Here is a 19,049-nt window from a genome sequence, read left to right on the forward strand (position 1 = left end):
AAGGTAGGACAGGGAAGGGGACTATGTCACTGCTATGAAGGACAGGGGGGAGGAGCCAGAAGAAGGGGTGACATGAAGAGGGGCAGAGGACAAGAATGTGAGGGGGACTGGGGACTGCAGTGTGAAGGGGGATGTTATAAAGGGGGTGAGGACAGGAATGTGAAGGAGGGGTGATGTGAAGGGAGCAGAGGACACTGCTGTGAAGGGGGACTGATGTGAAGTCAGGGAAAGTGATGTAAAGGGGGGATTTTGAAGTGAAAGTGGGTTATGATAAAAAGGAGGGGGGTTGTGATGTGCAGAGGGGACTGAGAACACTGATTTAATAATGGGATTCTGATGTGAAGGATTTAAGGCTAGGTTCACATCATTGTGTCCTTCATTCTGCATGTAGACAGCCCATACATTTCAATGGGCTGCCGTATATGGGAGATGCAGAAAAAGGTGTCCCTGACCCTTTTTAAAATTGTGCCATACCAAGCCACATGGTGCTGCGGTTTGCCAATGCGCAGAGGTACGATTAAGAATCAAACGTGATTTGGACCTCTGCTGGAAGAACATTTTACTGACTGGACTATTTAATACCTCGGTCCTAGGGAGACTCACCCTACTGCATCCAGAAAACATTAGCAGGACTACTGAAACCTCCTCCTCTCATCTTCTTCATAACACTCACTCACCATACTGTATCAATGGAGGAGCAGTGTTGTCACCCTAGGATAGGACTACAACACCTCCCGCTTTTCTCTACAACATGGAAGGAGGGAAAAGGGTGTTTTAAAGTCCACAGAGATAGACGGGCAGATTACTAACTGATAACAGCGCAGCACAGGAGGTTATCAGCTTACAACATTTCTGGCAGGATCAATCAGTATTTTCTTTGCACTTATCAAAGAGACCAAAAAGAAGACAAAAAAGAGAAATTCTTTGTTAAGGTTTACTTCAAAGTGTATGCAAAGGCAACATTTTTTGTTTCGGTTTTGGATAGGTTGTAGAAGGGTTAGACTTCTCCTATCAAAATTTTTATCACTGAAAAGAAAAAGAAAATTGAGGTGCTAAACTGAAACTTGGCTTTATTCATGTTCAGGTTTTATAATAACTTTGGCAGCTCAGAAAGATAAAGTTAAAAGGAAAAAAACAGAAATGCGCCTCCAAGTGTAGTATTTAATGATAAATGCAGTAGCAAAGACAATTTAAAACTCACAAGAGGGTTAGGCAAATAGGCTCATCAATAAAAGTAAGAGCTCCCGATGGTTCAGTCCTCAGAGCACCAGGTAAGCTAGCAGGAAAAGCCGTGGTAGGACACGGAGAAGCCGGCATGAAGTGGAGTAGTTCTAGGCAGTATCCAGAGGTGAATCCCAGCGTGGACCGCAGCATCACTGTAGGCCTACAGGCCTCTCGCTTTTATTGATGAGCCCATTTCCCTACTCCTCTTGTGAGTTTTAAATTGTCTTTTCTACTGCATTTATCATTAAATACTACACTTCGAGCTGTTTTTATGTTTTTTTCCTTTATCCATACTTACAGAGTCAGCTTCAATTCCAGGAGAGCTTTAGCCCTAGGTGTTTGTGTTTCTTTTCCCCTACTAGTACATGTCTCAAGAAAGGACATGGACTTGTAATACCCTGCATTTATGGACTCCTTAATGGACTTTTTTACTTTGTTGTCTATACCCCAAATCCTGTGCGCTTATATTCATCCTTAATTTGCATTGTTTTGAACAGAAAGACAAAGTTGGGGGGTCAGTCCCACAAAACCACCCAATGGGATGGGCACAAGAGTTTGTTCTCATTGGCAAGAACTGCCCCTCTATCTACTCTGGTGGTCATTGTCAATGAAACAGAAATGGATAAGAAATTACATTTTTTTTAACTATCACCAGAGTAAGAGGTAAGGGTAAATCATTCAATGTGGAAAATGTTTTGGTGACAAATGTCTAAGACAGGGGTCTCCAAACTTTCCAAGCAAAGGGCCAGTTTACTGCTCTCAGGCTTTAGGGGGGCCAGACTGTGACCAGTGGGTGTAGAAAATATCCCGGCATCAGCACCCTCTTCATCGGGTTTATTGGGAGGAATAGTGCCCCACTGTTGAATTCAATGAGGAGAATAGTACCCCATTGATGGTGTCAGTAGGGGGAATGGTGCCACTTCATTGATGTCAGTTATTTGGAATAGTGCCCTTGGGGCAAAGGGCCACATCCGGCCCCCGGTCTAAGATGAGAATTCCTTTTATGTTAGGCAGATTTCCTCTCATTTCCTATTCTGTTTCCAGGACAGGAAGTAAAGGTAAACTTCCCCAGCAGGACATAGACAGAAAAAAATAATATGATAGGGGATACTCATACACTAAGGGTTAGACCCATGGGCCCTTCACAGGTGTCAGTTGCACTGTTCTCAGTGAAATATATAAGGGTCAGACAGCAAATGGATAAACAGGGCATAATGTTTTATTTATCAAATGCAATCAAATGCAAAATGCATATATACAAAGAGAGGATCTGATGAGTGCTGGAGGAGGAGGTATATGGTAATAGGTGCTGTTGGCGCCAGTCAGATTCAACAGAACGGAAGAGGCAGCAAAGAAAGAAGATTTTCTCACAACAGCTATAGGAAAACCTTGTAGGGTCTGCCCTTGGGGACTTGTATTATGTGGACATCATTTTGCCTGAAGGATTCACTTTAATTGCTGCCATCATCTACCAATAAATTGTGGAGCACACTGTCATTATGTTATCTTCAGCCACCACTGATCAAAGTAGCTCGAAGTCTGACTCTTTCCCAAAATCATACAACTTACAACACAGGGCCTTACAGTTGCTGAAGGTCACTATGTAAATTCTACAACAGATTAAGGGCTAGTCACTATGCACATGTACTACTAAATTGTGTGTATTGCCAAGAGCTTTCGCTTTGCTATATAAAGTGAGGCACACCTAGAAATGTCACAGGCTCACCTGTCGGGGTGACCTAGGTCTAAGAGGTTACGGCACTGCCGAGACAGCTGAGCAATGGTTTCCTCGTAATTCTCAATGGTTTGTTCCACCATCAGGTGCTTTTTCAAGAGCTGCAACGTACTCTGCTCATCCTGTAATAGAAACATTTTTATTGTAAGTGCCAATATATAAATAAAACCAAAACTGGGTAGCAGTGATAGTCTAGAGATCAAGAGCTACTAACCTTTTGTACATTAGTGATTGCTACTTTTTTTTTCTTTTTAATTAGCCAAATTTTGTTTTCAGAATACACAAATAGTTAAAGTTCTCCATTAGCACACAGATCCTCATAAATGTGTGATTACGGTTATATCTGGCAGCACTGTGGTTCTTAGTTTGATTCTGTATTTGATTAAATGGCATTTTTTTATATTTTATTTATTATTATCTGCCTGTAGCGCGGCAAACTCTCGCTATACTATTTTACATTATGCTTTTTGTACTAAAAGAGGACCTTCAGTCTTTTTTTTAACTTTCCATCTGTTAAATCTTCTGCCCTTGTTGTTTTAACTTTAGATAGTAAAACATTTTTTTCTGCCAGTAAATACCTTTTACAGCCCACTTCCTGTTTGTCTGGTCATTGGCCTAGGCTTATGACATCACGCACAGCTCTCTCTCTCTCTCCCTCTTGTGAGAGTTTTTAGTTTTTCAGGAAAGGGGGGGGGGGGGGGATGAGTCATGAGAGGGCCTATGAGAGCTGCAGGGCTGCAGAGCTGGAAGTGTGCCTTTGTGTGTCTGTGTAAATCCAGGAAGTGAACAGGCAGCAGCTTCAGCTGCCCACAGTTAAAATGGCTGCAGCCAGACTCAGTGGAGGGATATTTTTGCAGCATATTTTGCAAGTACAGAATCACAATATATCTACAATAATATGCAAAGTGGTTGGAGGGAAACTTCAGAATGGCAAAGATGTTTTTATTACAAATTAAGTGAGCAGACTACAGTTCCTCAGATCCAGGCTCCTTCAGAAAAAAAATTAAAAGTCAGTAACTACAAATACTGTAGCTGCTGACTTTTAAAATTAGGACACTTACCTCTCCACGAATCCAGCGGTGTCTTCACCCCAGCCGATTTTTCAATCGTCTCTCAGGTGCTGCTGCCACCGCTATCTCGGTTAAGGGGAACTGGCAGTGAACCCTTGTGGCTTCACAGCCAGTTCCCTACTGTCCACACGCAAAGCGTGCTGCGCTTTGGTAATGGTCCGGTGGCGGGGGAAGGAGGAGGGGGACAGATTTCCAGATGAGTTTGCCGTGGCGAAGTTAGCCAGAATTGGGAGCGGGTACCTTTCAAAACCAGGTACCTGCTCCCCCCCAAAAGGTGCCAAATGCGGCAGCAGAGAAGGGAGGCAAATAAGCAGAACTTCCCCTTTTGGGTGGAGCTCTGCTTTAATAAGGATATGTCAAAGTTTTAGATTGGAACTAAAATCAGAATCTGACTTTGTTTGCAAGAGAATAAAGTGTTTCTAAAGCCAAAGCTTTTTTTCCACTTTTGGATTAAATAGGGAAGGATCAGTACCTCTGTGTGTCCTTGCTGGGGTGATTCACAGTCTCTATTCTCTAAACTGCCGGTTTCCCTTACCCGAGATGGTGGTGGGGTGAAGACAACTCTGGATTCATCAACTGACCCATTTCGCCCGCCAATGAACATGAGCTTGTTCAGCTGCTTGCTGAGAGGCTGAGCCGGGTGCCGGTCCAGGCATGTGGGCAGACTCCACTGTCAGGGGACCGGCTCTGTGACATCAGCTGACACCGGACTTCAGCCCGCTGTCTGCTGAACATGGGTCACAGGGGTGCAGAACGAACTGCATTCCTGTGCTAGAGGCACCGGGGGACAGATGCAGCATCGGACCGATGCAGCATCCACCTAGGTAAGTATGAATCTTAAAAAAAAAAAAAACAATACATCTCTTTTAAGTCCTTTGACTTAGGGTATCCTTTCTACCTAATGTGGTTTCCTCCTTCCACCTCAATCAGTCCTTTTGTCCTGCCTTCACCCTCGGCAGGTTGCTTTGCTTTCTCTGAATTTGGTTTGGGACGTATAGAGGAAATTTAATTCCAAGTCTCTTGCAAGGGACTTTCTGCATCTCGTTCCAACATTGTTAGGTGGACCCATCAGGCTGTGGTTCAGGCCTATTTGGCCAAGGATCCTAGTTGCTCCTTTTCCTTGATGGCTAATTTTACTAGTTACATTAGTGCATTCTGGACCTTTCAGTATCTGTATGCGCAAGAAAATAGGAGTTTTGATTTTCCAGTAAAATCCATTTTTTGGAATGTAGTGCAGGATTGCAGGATGCAGGCCCTCCCCTCTATGGTTTTCTTATTGCTTGCTAAAGAACTGAGGCTTGCTTAAAGTGGAAGGGTATAGAGGTCCTCGTAGTCTTTTTGCCATTTTTATCACAGGAAAGTACCTGTCTATAACCTCATAGTCTGTGAATCTGCCCATGTCCTGTACTGTACTCCAAAAAATGTATTTTACAGGCAAGTCAAAAATCCTTTTATTTTGTTCAGAACGAGGAAGGTATGTGTCCCTTTTTCGGGGGAATTTATTCTCACCTGTTAGGACAATAAGTGATGGGAAATCTCTCCAATGGGGACACAGACAAAAACATAAGCACATTTTAAAATGAGGAAGGGTTAGAATAGCTGACATTGTTTTATTGCTCTCTGTGTCCATGTTCTAATGACAACTTCAACCCCCCCCCCCCCCCCCCCCCACCATTTCTTGGGAGGGTGACATAGGGACAGAAAGTGAAGGAACACCTGCACAATGGGGTCACTGTCATTAATAAAAATCCAACAGAATTTTTTATTTTTTTTTATACACTTTCTTTCCCACTTCTATTAAAGCTTAAAAAAATAGCTGGAGTTAGATAACAGATCCTAAAGTTGCAACTGTTTAAGCAATTATGTTTTGTGGTTTATATTAGTATAGTAAAAAATGTCTTACCTTTCCCTTTTCATCATTCATCATGAGAAGTTCCTGCTCGCTCAGCCACGTCTCCACTTCACCCACATCAAAATAATACTGCTGCACCTGATAGTTGATGTCTAACAGCTGTTGCCGCCTTTCAGCTTCCTCCCGCAGCACATCCCACATCTCCCGCAGACTATCATATCCTATCCGGACCCCCTCTGCCTCTGGACTGCGGATACTTGCAATGGCCGATGCTCTCTCCAAGATATCGTCCACTCGCGGGGTATGTACCTGGATCTCTCGTCGCAGGTTCTTAACAGAAGAGATACAAAACCACCTATTAGAACAACGTCAAGTTTTCAAGTATCTGCTGGTGTTGCAGAGCTATGGCGAAGATTATATGGCAGAATGGACATGGATGGATAAAGAAACCCGCATCTGCTTTTGGCTGTACTATTGGTTGATTTTGCTCTGGGAATCACACTGCCTTGTTCTGGTATAGAAAGCAGAGGTGCGCCTTTAGGCAAAGAGAACTTCTCTTTATTTCCTCATAGAGTATGATTATTAACTGACGTTCCTTTTTTTTTTTGCAAATATATTTTTTTATTCAATTTTCAAAAATAGGGCAAAGCCCATAAAGATACAGCAGTAGCTTTTAACAGTGGAGGTCGCAGCCTCCCAACAATATGTCATGGCGTTCCTTTTAATGAAGTAAAAATGCCCCATTTATATAGCCACCCACATTTATAAACCTTTACAGTAAAAGCCAATACACACACACATAAATATTTTACGTCCTGACTTAGATACACCATAGGAAGTGAGAGGAAATCTCTCCAAAATGTGGGTACATTTCCTCTTAGGTACTCTCACACAGGCATTCTCAGATACATTCAGAAGGGGTCCGTGAACAGTTCCCTGCTGATTCAGAGCAGAATGGAATGATTGTGACTTTTGTAACATCTATGCCTGTTCAGTTTTTTGTCCACATTTTGACAATGGACATTTGACGACTTGTGTTGGATCTATGGGCTACTGGATGTTTACATCAGGCTACCTCTGATAAGGCATGTTTAGGTCCAGAAAAACAGAAAAGGATGCAGTCCTGGACCTGGAGGTAGGCAGATGTAAATAGACATACGTCTGTTTACAGCCACCTGCATATAGACTTGCATTGAACTTTTGATCAGGTCTGCTTGAAAAACTGTGTGTATATACAGTTGTGCTCATAAGTTTACATACTCTGGCAGAATTTATGATTTCTTGGCCATTTTTCAGAGAATTTGAATAACACAAAAACATTTTTCACTCGTGGTTCGTGTTTGGCTGAAGCCATTATCAATCAACTGTGTTTACTCATTTTAAATCATAATGGCAACAGAACCGACCCAAATGACCCTGATCAAAAGTTTACATAACCCAGTTCTTAATATCATGTATTGCCCCCTTTAACATCAATGACAGCTTGAAGACTTTTGTGGTATTTGTGGATGAGGCTCTTTATCTTCTCAGATGGAAAAGCTGCCCATTCCTCTTGGCAAAAAGCCTCCAGTTCCTGTAAATTCTTGGGCTGTCTTGCATGAACTGCATATGTTTGAGATCTCCCCAGAGTGTCTCAATGATATTGAGGTCAGGAGACTGAGATGGCTACTCCAGAACCTTCACTTTATTCTGCTGTAGCCAATGACAGATCGACTTGGCCTTGTCTTTTGGATCATTGCATTGTTGAAATGTCCAAGTACATCCCATGCGCAGCTTCCTGGCTGATGAATGCACATGTTCCTCTAGTATTTTTTGATAACATACTGCATTCATCTTGCCAACAATTTTGACCAAATTTCCTGTGCCTTTGTAGCTCACACATCCCCAAAACATCAGTGATCCACCTCCTTTCATCATAGGCCCTGTTGACCCTCCAAATGTAGCATTTATGGTTTTGGGTTTTGGATCATTGTCCATCTGTACTGTGAAGCGCCGTCCAATCAACTTTGCTGCATTTGGCTGAATCTGGGCTGACAGCATATCTCTAAACACTGCAGAATTCACCCGGCTGTTTCTGTCTTCTGTCACATCATCAAAAAACACCAATGACCCAGTTCCACTGGAAGCCATGCATGCCCAAGCCATCACACTGCAAGCTCCACCATGTTTTACAGATGACGTGTCAAGCTTTCTACACACTTTTTTCTTCCCGTCATTCTGGTACAGATTAATTTAATGCTGTGTACACACGGCTGGACTTCCTGACAGAAAAAGTCTTATGGGAGCTTTTGGTCGGACATTCCGACCGTGTGCATGCCCCATCGGAATTTTTCTGTCGGCATTTCCGACGGACTCAGATATAGAACATGTTCTAAATCTCTCTGTCGGAAATGTCGACGGAGTTTAGCCCGTTGGCAAGTCCGCTCGTGTGTATGCGGCATTAGTTTCATCTGTCCAAAGAATGCTTTTCCAGGACTGGTCTGGCTTTTTTTTTTTTAGATGTCTTTTGATAAAGTCTAATCTAGCTTTTCTATATTTCAGGCTTATGAATGGTTTGCACCTTGTGGTGAACCCTCTGTATTTGCTCTCGTGAAATCTTCTCTTGATTGTAGACTTTGACAATGATATGCCCACCTCCTGGAGAGTGTCCCACTTGTCTGGATGTTGTAAATGGGTTTTTCTTTACCATAGAGAGGATCCTGTGATCATCCACCACTGTTGTCTTCCATGGACGTCCAGGCCTTTTTATGTGGCTGAGCTTACCAGTGCGTTTTTCTTTCCTCAGGATGTACCAAACTGTTGATTTGGCCACTCCTAATATTTCTGCTATCTCTCTGATGGATTTGTTTAGTTTTGGAAGCCTTACAATGGCCAGTTTCACTTGCATGGACAGCTCCTTTGAACACATGATGTAGGTTCACAGCAATAGATTCCAAATGCATATACCACACTTACAATCAACTCCAGACCCTTTACCTGCTTAATTGATGAAGAAATAACAAAGGAGTAGCCCACACCTGGCCATGAAACAGCTTTTGATTCAATTGTTCAATTACTTTTGGTCCCTTGAAAAAAGGAAGATGGCTATTCTTAAGAGCTGTAATTCCTAAACCCTTCCTCCGATTTGGATGTATATACCCTCAAATTAAACAAGAGCATGTGCGCTTTCAGACCATATCCATTAGAGAACTATAGCATGAATATGTTTTGGTAAATACCTGAAAAAAAAACCTAACTGCATTTACTTAGAAAAACGGTGACATGTTCAATATTTATTTTACCCGCTGTATGCACACACACACACTATATTGTCAGAAGTATTGGGACCAAATCATCACAATACTTTTGACAATATGGTGTGTATGTATGTATGTAATATATAATTTTTTTTTTTTTTTTTACTTTACTCTGCAATGGCAAAGCATTTTGCAATGTAATTCTGTAAATGACATGCAGTCACCTGGTTTTTCTTGATGAGCTGCTGCACAGTTTGCAAGTTGCTTCCATGGTCTTTAGACGTAGCAAGAGGCAGCCTCTCCTGTACCCAGGTCTGTCATATAACAAAAACAGACAACATGAAAAGTCGCACAATGTGGGTGCAGCCATAAACACAGTGACTCACCAAGGCAGAATTCTATGTTAACCAACAACTTAACATTTTGAAAGAGTGTCGCTCAAGTTGACATACCTATTCTAGCTTTCAGTAGACCTACACTCAAAAGTGAGAGTATTGCTCATCCCCCCCCCCCCCAACATGTTTGAAGTGTTTTTTTTCCCCTGGGGACAGGGGTACCCTTAACACTTCCTCAATTTTTCACTTGGTGTAAATGACGTCTGCTTGGGGCACTTCCTTCCCTACCCACAGCCTCTTGGGACATGTCACCAGTGCCTGATTTATAAGGGGTCAGAAGAGGCTTTTGCCCCGGGCCCCCCTGTCAGAGAGGGCCCCAGAATTCAAAAAATGTAATATAAAACTAGTTTTATTATTTAAAAAAATAACAAGGTGTGTGTGGGTGTCAGGATACAGAACAGTTAAAGCGTAACTCTTTTCACTTTTTTCACTCTTCCACTTTTGTTGAGAAAAAAACCATTCCCCTCTGAGTGATCTATGTACATTGCAAGGATTATAACACACTTTGTTGCAGATTCCTACCTTTTGTTATTCTGAAAAAATCCATGTGCATTTCTCTGTGCGTCTGCTCTGAGTGGGTCTAATGGGAGTGGTTTCATAATTAGCTGTCAGGTGTGGAGCTGCACTAATGAGGAAATCTGCTGGGCCTGCATCCCTTTAGATGGGTTCCTATTGAAAGCATCTCTCCAAAAATGTTTTTTTTTTTGTTGCAGGGATACCCGATTTGTATCTTAGGCAGACTTCTGGGAAAATTTGGTGAGCCAATCACACAAGCAGGAAATTATGTTTCTGGGGAGTGGTCAGTACACACTCTGTGTACAGAAAACTCCAGGTAGCCATATTGCAATTTATTCTCAGAAAATGACATTGGCTGCAGATTGAAAAGGAAAGGTCATTTTTAATAACATTCAATTACAATATGATTTGTGTTGCAATTATAAGCGCTATATTATTTTTTCTTGATTTGCTATTTTTCTCCCCACGAAAGTGGAGTTACCCTTTAAGCCTGACTTCAGAGGCAAAGAAAGGGATGAGGGCTTTTGGCAGATGTTTTACATTTTAACTTCTTATATTATTTTACTATTGCAGATGTATGATTTAACATGATTGTGTTGCAGAATTTATTGCCTTGTTTATGAGAGACAAGTGGGTTGAACAAGGGAAAAGTTCAAAGAATGTTGGAAAGTGCAAGGCAACAGTCCCAGCCCCATCATGTGGGAGTGAAGTTATTGACCAGCATCGATTTATCGCCTAATTGGGTCAAGGGGCGAATCCGACACTTGGAGATCTCGAAACTCGAAAGTTTTACCCAAAATTACGAGATTGGTCAAATTTGGGATAGGCGTGGTCCTGGATCTGAATTTGGCCAGAATGACATAGGAGAGTGTCGGACGTAAAAAAATGTGGTTTATCATTCATTTCAGTTCACTTTTTTATTTGTCATATAATTTAATTTCTATGTTGAGGGGACCCACGAACCTGAAGTGCCCAGGCCCCCAAGGTCTAAATCCGGCAATGCATGTAACACATCTCGGGATGCTGCAGGACTAGTCACACAGTGCTGTTGTACTTCGCAGATGTGCAGTTGGGAGCTGGATCTGAGACATCAGGAAGTCACAGCCGGCTCCCAAATCTAAGATGGCAAAACGGAAGAGTGGAAACAAATGTGCGGAGGATAGAGCTGGACTCAGTGGTATTTGTAACTGTTGACTTTTAATTATTTTAATAAGAAGTAAAGAACGAGGAAAAAAGTTTTTCGTTAATTAAACCATTTAACTTTCATTGCACCTTTATAACCCTTCCACAAAAAAAATATATTTTTTAAGGAATCCTTAGACAGCAATTTAGCTTTGATTGAGTAGCCCAAAAGACACAAATCACTGCAATCCCCCTTGTTTTTTTAATAGTATATATACCAAAAAGACCCACGCTACGGATCTTTATAGTAACAGCTGCTGTGTGAAACACAATCAATGTTCTTTTAATCATTAAACCTCGGCACCCAATTGTGTTATCCTGGTGTCATAATCTACTATTAATCAACCGTGTGAAACATATAAATTCATCATTCAAAAAAATACAAAAATTGCCTTTCGTATCTCATTAGTGAATTCTAATAGTCTATATACAAAGTGTCCAATTGCTTTCCAATGCTGTTCCTCTGTAAATCAATCAGTGATGTCTCTTTTCAAATTACTCTGTGCTCAAGTGGCAAAAAATTGTATACGTATATTCTCTTCTGTGTTTCTTATCCTCCACTGTGTATCACCACCACACTTGTACACTCACCAGATGACCATGAGCTCTCTGGAAAGAGTATGGTCAAAATTAGCTTTTCTCCCAGGGCGTTAAGAATCATAGGCAGCAGCTTTTCCACTCCAGGGTAATTATCGCCATAAAACAGAAGAGAGAGAACTCTAATCATATAAATGATTGGTCCCCTAATTAAACAAAATCTGGATATATCCAATTGGCAGCATTTTCATGTCACTTTATACATTACATTATTGTAACCATACAATCCATCCATTTTAAACTGTAAATAAAAATATTTTTTTAAATCTTTTTAAACCTTTTTTAAAAAATTGGCAATAAAGCAGTTTAGATCAACCTCTTAATTTAGGCCTTCTGGGGATAAAGTATCTAATAAATATATCCTTTTTGTTTTTTCTTTTCTCCCCTCCAGTGACCTTCCATTCTATCAATACCATAAAAATTAAGCTGACTAGCATCTTTGTTGTGGTATTCTTTAAGGCTGGGTTCACACTATTGCAAATTAGATGTGGATTTCACTGCATCCAATTCGCATAGCGGGAGATTGTGACCGACTCTCTATGGAGCCGGTTCAGTTCACACATTTCCGCAGCTGCTCCGGTGCGAATTGCACAGGAGTGCTGTGCGTCTTTTGGTCCGTTTCAGGTCCAAATTCAGCCCAAAATTCGGGTTGAAATCGGACCTGAAACTGTGAATGGAGACGCACCGGACTCCTGCTGTTAGCTGCTGCGTTCTCCAGTGTGAACCCAGCCTAAAATGCCTAGAAACGCTATGGTGGGTATTTCGTGGTGATAATTACCCTGGAATGGAAAAGCTGCTGCCTAGTATTATTAACCCCTCGGGGAAAAGCACATTTTGACTATACTCTTTCCAGAGAGGTCATGGTCATCTGGTGAGTGTACAAGTGTGGTGGTGATATACGGTGGAGGATAAGAAACACAGAAGTAAATATACATATACAATTTTTTGGCACATGAGCACAAAGCACTTTGAAAAGAGACATCACTGATTGATTTACAGAGGAACAGCATTGGAAAGCAATTGGACACTTTGTATAAGGACTATTATATTATGTTTGTTAAATAGTAGCTTGATATACAAACTGATGCCTTCTTGAAAAATTTTCGGCTCACATATAACTTACAGATGTGAAACAATATAACAGGGTTCATTATTAAAAGTAATTTTTAGTTGGCGGAGCTATTAGGTCATCTTTTAAATTATGTTGAATATTTTTTCCAATGAAGTTGTAGCTCTTATGGAAATGTATGGATATCCTGCCAACCTATTTTTCCATCAAAGGGTTTAACAAGCAGAAAGCAATTATTTGTGTTGTTTTTACTGGGAATGTCTGTATAGTAGATGGATTGTTTAATTTTTTTCTTAAAACAGCTACTTTGTGTGAACAATTTTCTGTTTAAATTACATTTTCAGCATCCTGGAAGATCTCTTCACAGCAATGCCACACATCCAAAACACTCAATATCAGCTCAAATCTTTAGAACATTGACAAAAATAACCCATATATCCAACTACGGATTCTACTTCCCAAGGACCAGCCAGTTCATAACCCAATGGGGATTCAGTGTCAGAAGAAAGAAAGATTATTTTTCTATAGCGACCAATTAGCTTTTCCCTTCCATTTTATCTCACTGCAGAATAAACATATGACTTCTAGGGGCAACAAAAATAGTTCATCAAACACTTTAATAAATAAAGGTCCTAAAAACTCACAATTTCATCTTCCAGGTCCCGGGTGACTTGATGGACCTCTTTAGAGGCCAGAAGAATCCGTCTTCTCTCCTTAAGTGGCTCGATTAGCCGCACAATCCTGGTTCCGACTTCATTCTGCTTCTGCTCCACTGCCTCTTGGCTGGCCACATCCATTGGAAGAGATGCAATCTGTGCTTGCAGCTCGCCCACCTCCTTGTACCATTCCTCCATCTGAGACTCCATTGTCTGCAGAGAGGTTGCAAAGTATGAGCCAAGAATCGTGGAGAATTTTCTAGGTCAGAGACACGCATCACAAAAGAACTTGCCTGTTGTATAGCAATCACTACTGTCTACTTTTTTTTCAGCTAGATGCATTTCATTAAAACAAACCCTATACTGCTTATGTGTATGAGCATACAACACAATCTCAAAATACACCCTGGCTGCCAACAGATCCCAGCAAAATCACATTTTAACACGCCCATACACAAACAGAGACAACGTTTTAGGTCTTCTCTGCTGAAAATTGGCCAGTCTATGGGCTGCCAGTGACTTGCATAGCCTACAAATATCTATTCAGATATCCAACAAATAAAATGAAAGATTTAGGAAAGTCACATCGGCATACATATGCAGTTCCTGTACAATCACTCCCTATGTGCAATATGTGTCCCATTTGGCCATCACCTTTATTTAACCCAAAGCTTATAAGGATAATTTACAGCAGGGGTAGGCATCCTGGGGCCCTCCAGCTGTTGCAGAACTACAAGTCCCACCATGCCTCTGGGAGTAATTGTAACTGCCAGCCTTGCAATGCGTCATGGGAAATGTAGTTCCACAAGAGCTGGAGGGCCCCAGGTTGCCTACCCCTGATTTAAAGAGTTAGTTCACCTTTACCAAAAAACCTGCCTGTGCAGGTAAGGGGTGTCTGTAGATAAAAACAAAGTCAAATAATTTCCTTGCTATAGGTGTAGGCCATTTACCTACCTTCAAAGGCTGGCCAAAACATTTCCAGAGATGGCATCATCCCATCATGGATTGTTGCTAGGGCATTGCTAAGACACTTTCAGCCAATTCAAACCCCATCGCACCCACTCTCTCCAGGCACAGTAGCTCTGAGCTTAGCAATGCTGCAATGGTGGAGATTGTGGACCACACATATGCAAGGGTTTAAAAGCTCGCTCCTGTGATGGTGGGGGTGAGAAGTCACAGTAGTAACAGCTGGGAGTGTCTTAGCCATGTACTATTAACAAGGGAAATTTTTTGGCCATGCTTTGGGAGGTACATAAATAGCCTACATCTATAGCAAGGGCATTATCCAACTTTAATCAAAGCTGCACATTCTGTTTTGTCTACAGGAGCCACTTACCTGTATAGGCAGTTTTTGGTAAAGGTGAACTAACCCCCTTTATTTTGCCCATGTATAGGCAAATCTTCAGATCCCAAAGAATTGCTGCTCCATTTGGTAGCCCAGACAAAAATTAGGTGGCTTGGTGCTAAAGTACACAACCAACACCTAATTTAATAATATAACTAGAAAACTATATTTACAGAAGCTTTGCACCACGTAGACTGTCCAGTGGTTTAGATACTGCAGGTTCCAGAATGCTCTACCAAAAAGTGGATCGCAGATGTGATTTGTGGTCCCTTAATATCTCAAGAGCCATAAGTGGACCTGTTTAAGATCAAAGGTAAGCACATATGGCTCTTCAGCTCTTGTGGCACTATAGTAATGTAACAAACAATTTTGTTGTAGCTTAGGCTGGCCTTACACCTGTAAAAAACCTAGAACTAGAGTAGAACGAAAATCGAGACATTGACATGGTAGTCCAAAACAAATATGGCCTACAACTCCAAAGTCAATTGGAAAATCTTTATTGCTACATAAGTGTTAGTATTAAAAAGAACTAACATGTTTCGGCATATAGCAATAAAGATTTTCCAATGGACTTTGAAGCTGCCGGTTACATTTGTTTTGGAGTGATATACAGTACACTATGAATGGAGGCCATTCGAGTCCAGAGCACCCAGTGAAGGATTCCTTTTTTTTTTATCTAAGAGGAGTTTCCCTGATGTAAGTGCTGCACCCGTGTTTGTTTTATCTAAATTGACCTAAAACTTGAAAGAAAAGTCATTTGAACTTAGTCGAGTCTATGAAGGCACCATTGAATGGTCAGATGAAGTTTTTTATATACTTTCTCGCCCAAATGTTCAAATTAAATTCTACAGGTGTAAGGCCACCTTTAATTAAATTTCCAGTCTTGGTGCATTTCTTTCAGTGTTCTATAAACACAGCTCTATTCCATAATGTGGGGCCTGCAGATAACAACTGGAGTCTCAGTGCTTACCATAACAACCAAATCATCTCCAGAACGTATTTCTTCAGAGCTGGTCAGGAAAAAAAAATAATAAAAAAATCGAATAGGTCCCTAATGGCAATACGTTTTGGTTTTGTATAACTAATATTACAGCTTTATCGTCAGCGTCTTCTTTACGTTAAGCCTTGGAGCATATTGGGCCTCTTCTTATAGGAACTCCACTGCATTATACAGCTGCCCTCATATATTCTCTTACTCTGGGGTTCACATTCAGGGCTATGTACCAACTTCCTTTTACCTGTCTATCAAAAGTCACATTTGAAGAGATGGATCACATATGGAGAGCAGAGTACAACTGCATAGAGAACTGCTGTCTGTAAGCAGATAGATCTTTACTAAAAACACACCAGCCTTTGGTATAACAGAGTAAAAACAAGCACTAGAGAAAATCCTATGAGGGATTTTAAATGGAGATGGGGGTCTGTTTCATTTTATGTCAATATAACTATGTCCACATAAAGACAGATGCCTTCTTTCTTTTCTTATATATATATATATATATATATATATATATATATAAAATATATATATATATATATATATATATATATATATATATATATATATATATATATATATATATATATATATATATATATACTAAAAATATTTTATTTTTTAAATCAGATACGCAAGAATTACTGCGTCTGTATATTTCATAGTTACCATCTGCTGTCAGCAGGGGGCAAGCTCCAACTGTTTTTGTAGCTATTGTGCTAAAAAGAAAGCTCAGCGACTCAGAGGAAGTGCAGAAATGAGAGTACATAAGACAGGCAGTTTATAGCAAGTATACAGGGCGTGCTGGGATCTTTTATTAGACAGGCAAGAAGGCTTTGTAAACTGACAGTTATGGATGCACCTGCAATAAATGTTTTTTTTTTATATTAAGATTTCGTATAAATATATAAAATCGGTTTATAAACTTCTAGAATTAAAGAGAGGTCACAACAAACAAGTCAAAGAACTGCACAGCCAGGCAGAAGGAAGAGTCCAGAACCAGAAGAGGAGGACAAGGAAAGGTTGGAAATGGAAGATGACAGTTAAAAAAGCAAATACACTACTGTACCACGGACCAGGCAATGGGCTGATCAACAAACTGCACTGTGATGTTGGGATGAACACTGCGTCAAGCTGCTGTAAAGGGAGAATGAGTTGTTTGTGAATGACAACGTAAAATGGTGAATTCTTGAAAGCAAAACAAATTCCCTGGACGAACATACAAGGTGACCTATGAAAAAACTGGAGCAAAGAAACAATGACTGACAATATTTAAAGCAACCCTATCACCTGGTTGAAAAAATAAAGTGTAAGCAGATGGATTCTCACCTCAACAGGCAGCAAGTCCAATTAGCAATTTTTCCAAGACTTACTGATACCACTTCTGACACAGGCACTTCCGATAGCGTGTCCCCACCGCATGCTATGGCACCTTCAATGGGTCCCAATGCCAGTACACAACACAGTAATGACTTAGTTGTTGGCATGAGGAGCCACACCGTGGGGGGTATGCCATCTAAAAAAAAAACTATAAATGTATTGAATAGCAGTGGTGCAGGTATCTCTATTGAAGGAAACACCTGCTGGACAGGTGAGCAGGTGAGTATAAGGCCTGGTGAGTATAATGCCGCGTACACATGAGCTGACTTTTCGACCGGACTGGTCCGACGGACCAAGTCCGGCGGACAATTCGACTGTGTGTGGGCTTCATCGGACCTGCAGCGGACTTTTTCAGTTGAAAATCTGACAGACTTTAGATTTGGAACATGTTTCAAATCTTTCCGACGGACTTGAGTCCGGTTGAAAAGTCCGCTCGTCTGTATGCTAGTCCGACAGACAAAAACCGACGCTAGGGCAGCTATTGGCTACTGGCTATGAACTTCCTTATTTTAGTCCGGTCGTACGTCATCATGTACGAATCAGTCGGCCTTTAGTGTGATCGTGTGTAGGCAAGTCCGTTCGTTGGGAAAGTCCGTTGGAAGTCCGTCGGACCAGTCCAGTCGAAAAGTCCGCCCGTGTGTACGCTGCATTAGACTTCTTTTAAGGCTACCCACATTTTATTTTTTATTTAAGGAGGCAACAGGGTCTCTTTAGGCAACACTTTGGGCAGGAATCTAAATACACAGTGGAAGTGCATATATCTTTACTGTTAGCCGTGTTAAAAGTATTTGAAATTTTGTACAGAAAATCTTGTGGTTTACAAACCTCTGTCACACTGCACAGGCAGGTGACATGCATCGTTCCTGATAAAACAATCAATCATTTTGGTCCAGCTTTCTATACCACCTCCAGCCTCCACACTGGACAGTGAATGAGCATCATTACTTCTATTAGGCAAGCAAACAAGAATGGCTGACCAAAATTAAAAATCATTGACAGGTAAAACAGTAAACATATGTTATACTTCTATATTTTATTAGTTATTGCCTGAATAAAAAGGTTTTTTTTTACTTTATTTTTTACGTTTTTGAAAAGGAGAGGAAAGTGAGCACAGACCCACCAACATATTACATAGATACAAACAATAAATCAAATACACGTCGATGGCACAAGTTAAATGAAACAAACACGTGACACAGCAGTTATACCACCGTAGCACTTATACAGTTAGGTCCATATATATATATATTTGGACACAGGCACAATTTTCATATATTTGGCTCTGTATTCCACCAGAATAAAATTAAAATGAAACAATCCAAATGAATTTGAAGTGGAGACTTTCAACTTTAATTAAAGGGGTTGAACATAAATATCAAGTGCAAATTTTAGGAACTGCAACCATTTTATACACAATCCCCACATTTTCAGGGGATCAAATTTAATTGGACAAATATAATCATAAATAAAATGTTCATTTTTAATATTTTGTTGAAAACCTTTACTGGCAATGACTGCCTGTTGTCTGGAACCCATGGACATTACCAAAGACTGGGTTTCCCTTTCCGAGGCTCTAACTGCAGCTGTCTTCAGTTGTTCTTTGTTTGTGGGTCTTTCTGCCTTTAGTTTTGCCTTCAGCAAGTGAAATGCATGTTCAATTGGGTTGTGACTGACTCGGCCATTGCAGAATATTCCACTTATTTTCCTTCAAAAACTCCTGGGTTGCTTTTGCAGTGTGTTTTGGGTCATTGTCCATCTGTACTGTGAAGCGCAGTCCATTCAATTTTGCTTCATT

At 40.8% G+C, this 19,049-nt stretch overlaps 1 protein-coding gene across 3 annotated transcripts in view; it reads right to left on the reverse strand.

The window, feature by feature from the left end:
• Positions 1-19,049, reverse strand: part of SPTBN4 (spectrin beta, non-erythrocytic 4) — a 285,984-nt gene that overhangs the window by 53,983 nt on the left and 212,952 nt on the right. For all 3 annotated transcript variants that reach the window (XM_073598514.1, XM_073598515.1, XM_073598516.1), the window contains 4 exons: positions 13,521-13,745; positions 9,342-9,431; positions 5,933-6,211; positions 2,951-3,081 (listed from right to left, as the gene is read on the reverse strand). In XM_073598514.1, coding sequence (XP_073454615.1) covers positions 2,951-3,081; positions 5,933-6,211; positions 9,342-9,431; positions 13,521-13,745 — 725 coding nt within the window. The remainder of the gene's footprint in view (positions 1-2,950; positions 3,082-5,932; positions 6,212-9,341; positions 9,432-13,520; positions 13,746-19,049) is intronic.

Source organism: Aquarana catesbeiana, linkage group LG09 (assembly GCF_042186555.1).
Source record: "Aquarana catesbeiana isolate 2022-GZ linkage group LG09, ASM4218655v1, whole genome shotgun sequence".
Taxonomy (NCBI): Eukaryota; Metazoa; Chordata; class Amphibia; order Anura; family Ranidae; genus Aquarana; species Aquarana catesbeiana.